This window comes from Cynara cardunculus, assembly GCF_001531365.2.
Source record: "Cynara cardunculus var. scolymus isolate 2C chromosome LG 15, CcrdV1, whole genome shotgun sequence".
In the NCBI taxonomy this organism is placed as follows: Eukaryota; Viridiplantae; Streptophyta; class Magnoliopsida; order Asterales; family Asteraceae; genus Cynara; species Cynara cardunculus.
Window position 1 is genome coordinate 1,306,758 of NC_037542.1, and position 2,812 is coordinate 1,309,569.

The window sequence follows — 2,812 nt, forward strand, 5'->3', positions numbered from 1 at the left end:
ATATATATATATATATATATATATATATAAATCCATGTTAAAATTGTTGAAATTTTTGTCCGAAGGAGCAATGGGTCAAAGTTGATGGCTATCTTTCCGCATGCCTTCTCCTATAAATACCACGAAGCCATTATACAATTCATTGCAACAAAATCATCCTCTCCGCTACTGAAAAAATCCTCCTTCCCTTATATATATTGTCTGTGATTTGTAAATCATGACTTCCGTTAGCATTGAGATTGAGATTCCTTCTTCATTTCCTGCCGACAAGGTTTTCAAAGTCTTCAGTGATTTTGACAATATTGCACCTAAAGTAAATCCTGATGTTTTCAAGTCCATCGAGACAGTCGAAGGCAACGGAGGTGTCGGAACCAAAAAGATCTTCACATTTGGTGATGGTAAGAACTTGTAACATTATATAGTGGCTTTGATTCATATTATCCAAATTGTTAAATGACTTTTAGTTGATGGTTTTTAATTTATTACTCCTTGTTTATATTTTATTTCTTAACATAAATTACTTTCTACAGCCGTCCCATTCACAACTGGAAAATATAAGGTTGATGCCATTGACACGAGCAACTTTAGCTATAGCTACTCGTTTTATGAAGGTGACAACTTGCTGGGCATATTGGATTCTATCGCTCATCATATTAAGATTATACCTTGTGCTGATGGAGGAAGCATATTCAAGCAAACAGTCATTTATAACTGCAAAGGCAACGATAAGCCATCTGAAGAGATTCTTAAGGCTGGAAAAGAAATATATGAGAAAACCTATAAGGCTATCGAGGCTTATGGTGCTGCCCATCCCGAATCTTATTGAGTTATCTTCATCAACATGTTTTCTTATGGATTCAAATCCTTTTCATTTTCGTTAGTGTGTTTTTGTGCTTCTTTTTTTATTATGGTTTGAAATAATGGACAATGATCCAGTTATAAACGTTGTACCATGTTCCCATTTGATATGATATAATTTGTTTTCTCTAATTTATGGCATGCTTATTTTCTTGTCCATTAATTCTTTACTGAACATTACTAACAAAATAGTGTTTATAGAAAATGTTGTTGCTTTATTGTGAAAAGACATTACATGTTTTTTATTGAAACATACTAAATTGGTACGTTTGAATAACTCTAAATGTTGTTGGACCTCTAATCTCCTCACAAACAGTTTAAAAGCTCGATTTCATGTCTTAGATTTATCAAATGAAATTCTGATCCGAACACTTAATGGGTGCGCAAATCAGTCATCGAAATCTCGACATAAATTCTAAGAAGGTATCATTTCATGCATCAAATTTGTGAAGCCCAATCTCAACACCCAAATGGTGCCATATATAAGCCTTTTCAGTGATGGAACCGCTCTCGAGCCTTCTTCCACCAAATGTTTCTCACAAGTCACAATCGTCAAGTAAAACCTAATCTCATCACTATATAACCATGTGTCATTTCATGTTAGACTTGGCTTTCGCTTGACATGCCAAAATCGATATCAAGTCTTTTGTCAACAAATTTTTTTTTGAGTTTAGTAATAAAAAATAATATTTTTTTAGCAAGGTCAAGTTAAATCCCAAGAATCCCGACCTGACCCTTAAGATCCAAATTAAGTCTACTTTCACAAACAAAGCGTGACCTGACCCAGCCCAAGGTTGTTTTTTGCTTACAAAATCACGTTTGGAAGATCTGAACCCAAACTCGAAAAAGGGGAAGCCTTGTGCATCTATTCGGGACCTAACAATTTTGATATTTTTTGGGATCCAAATGATATCATACGATGTTTTAGTTGTGTGCCTTAGGTATCCGATTATGTTCTATCTACCTCTTCCTTTACACACAACATTCTCTAAGTATACAAGAGATCCAACGTCGTTTAGAGTCTTATACCAAAACCATATAAGTTTTTCGGGTAAAATACGTGAAATAACAACTTACTGTCATAAATTTCGTTATTATAGTATATAATTTCATATATTCTTATTATTACAACAATGTACCATCAAAATATTTTTAGTTAGGGTATTGTATCATTAAAAACTTGCCTATTATAGGATTGAGTAATTTTTTGATTTGAATTAATATGACATGACACAAGTTATTAAGTATCATGCCATCTAATTGTCCATTTAGGCAATGTTGGACCTAGAATTATTTGTCGAGCAGATTCACCTTTAAGAATGATCAAAGGCCCACAAAGTCTCCTGATGTGGTTTTTAGCCAAATTCCAACATTTCAAATGATTAATTAAGTATTTTAGGTTGATTTCAAGAAAATTTTATATTTTTTGGTTAATTTTAGAAAGGGGGGAGTTAAGTTTTGTTTTGTTGTTTTCGAGGGATTTTTTTTTATGTTTTAGGTTGATTTATAGAGTTCTTTTGTTGTATTTTTAATATCTCAGAGTACTCCTCAAAGTTTAGTAGGTACACCTTTCATACCCAAAAAAATTATTTCGCCAGAATACACAACATTTTCCATATGTGCTACCTACATAAGTGCTTGGCAGAAACTTCTCGGAGATTCGTGTAAATGAGAATAACCGTTGCGTAGAGGAGCCGGAAACAATTCTAAAAAGAATGTCAAAGATGTTATGCCATAAAGATATTGTTTTGGTCAAAGTCCAATAGAAGCATCACCGAGGCTCTAACGTAACGTGGGAGGAAGAGGAGGATATGAAGAGGTTACCCTCATCTTTTTCTATAGTCTGGGATTTCGAGGACAAAATCAAAATTAAGGTTGGGAGGACTGTAACACCCGGATTTTCATACTCCTCCATTTTGTATTTGAATGTTAGGTTTTAGCCTTAGAATTATTT

At 33.6% G+C, this 2,812-nt stretch overlaps 1 protein-coding gene across 1 annotated transcript; it reads left to right on the forward strand.

The window, feature by feature from the left end:
* The first annotated feature begins 163 nt into the window (after positions 1 to 163).
* Positions 164 to 988, forward strand: LOC112528168 (root allergen protein-like). The gene is made up of 2 exons (XM_025139122.1): positions 164 to 398; positions 531 to 988. The coding sequence occupies exons 1-2, from the start codon at positions 218 to 220 to the stop codon at positions 824 to 826; spliced, it is 477 nt and encodes a 158-aa protein (XP_024994890.1). The 5' UTR covers positions 164 to 217; the 3' UTR covers positions 827 to 988.
* The last annotated feature ends 1,824 nt before the right edge of the window (positions 989 to 2,812 follow it).

Coding starts and splice junctions, on each gene's coding strand:
- LOC112528168 (XM_025139122.1), top strand. CDS start 218: ATGACTTCCGTTAGCATTGAGATTGAGATTCCTTCTTCATTTCCTGCC. Junction 399..530: donor GATCTTCACATTTGGTGATG/GTAAGAACTTGT, acceptor TACTTTCTACAG/CCGTCCCATTCACAACTGGA.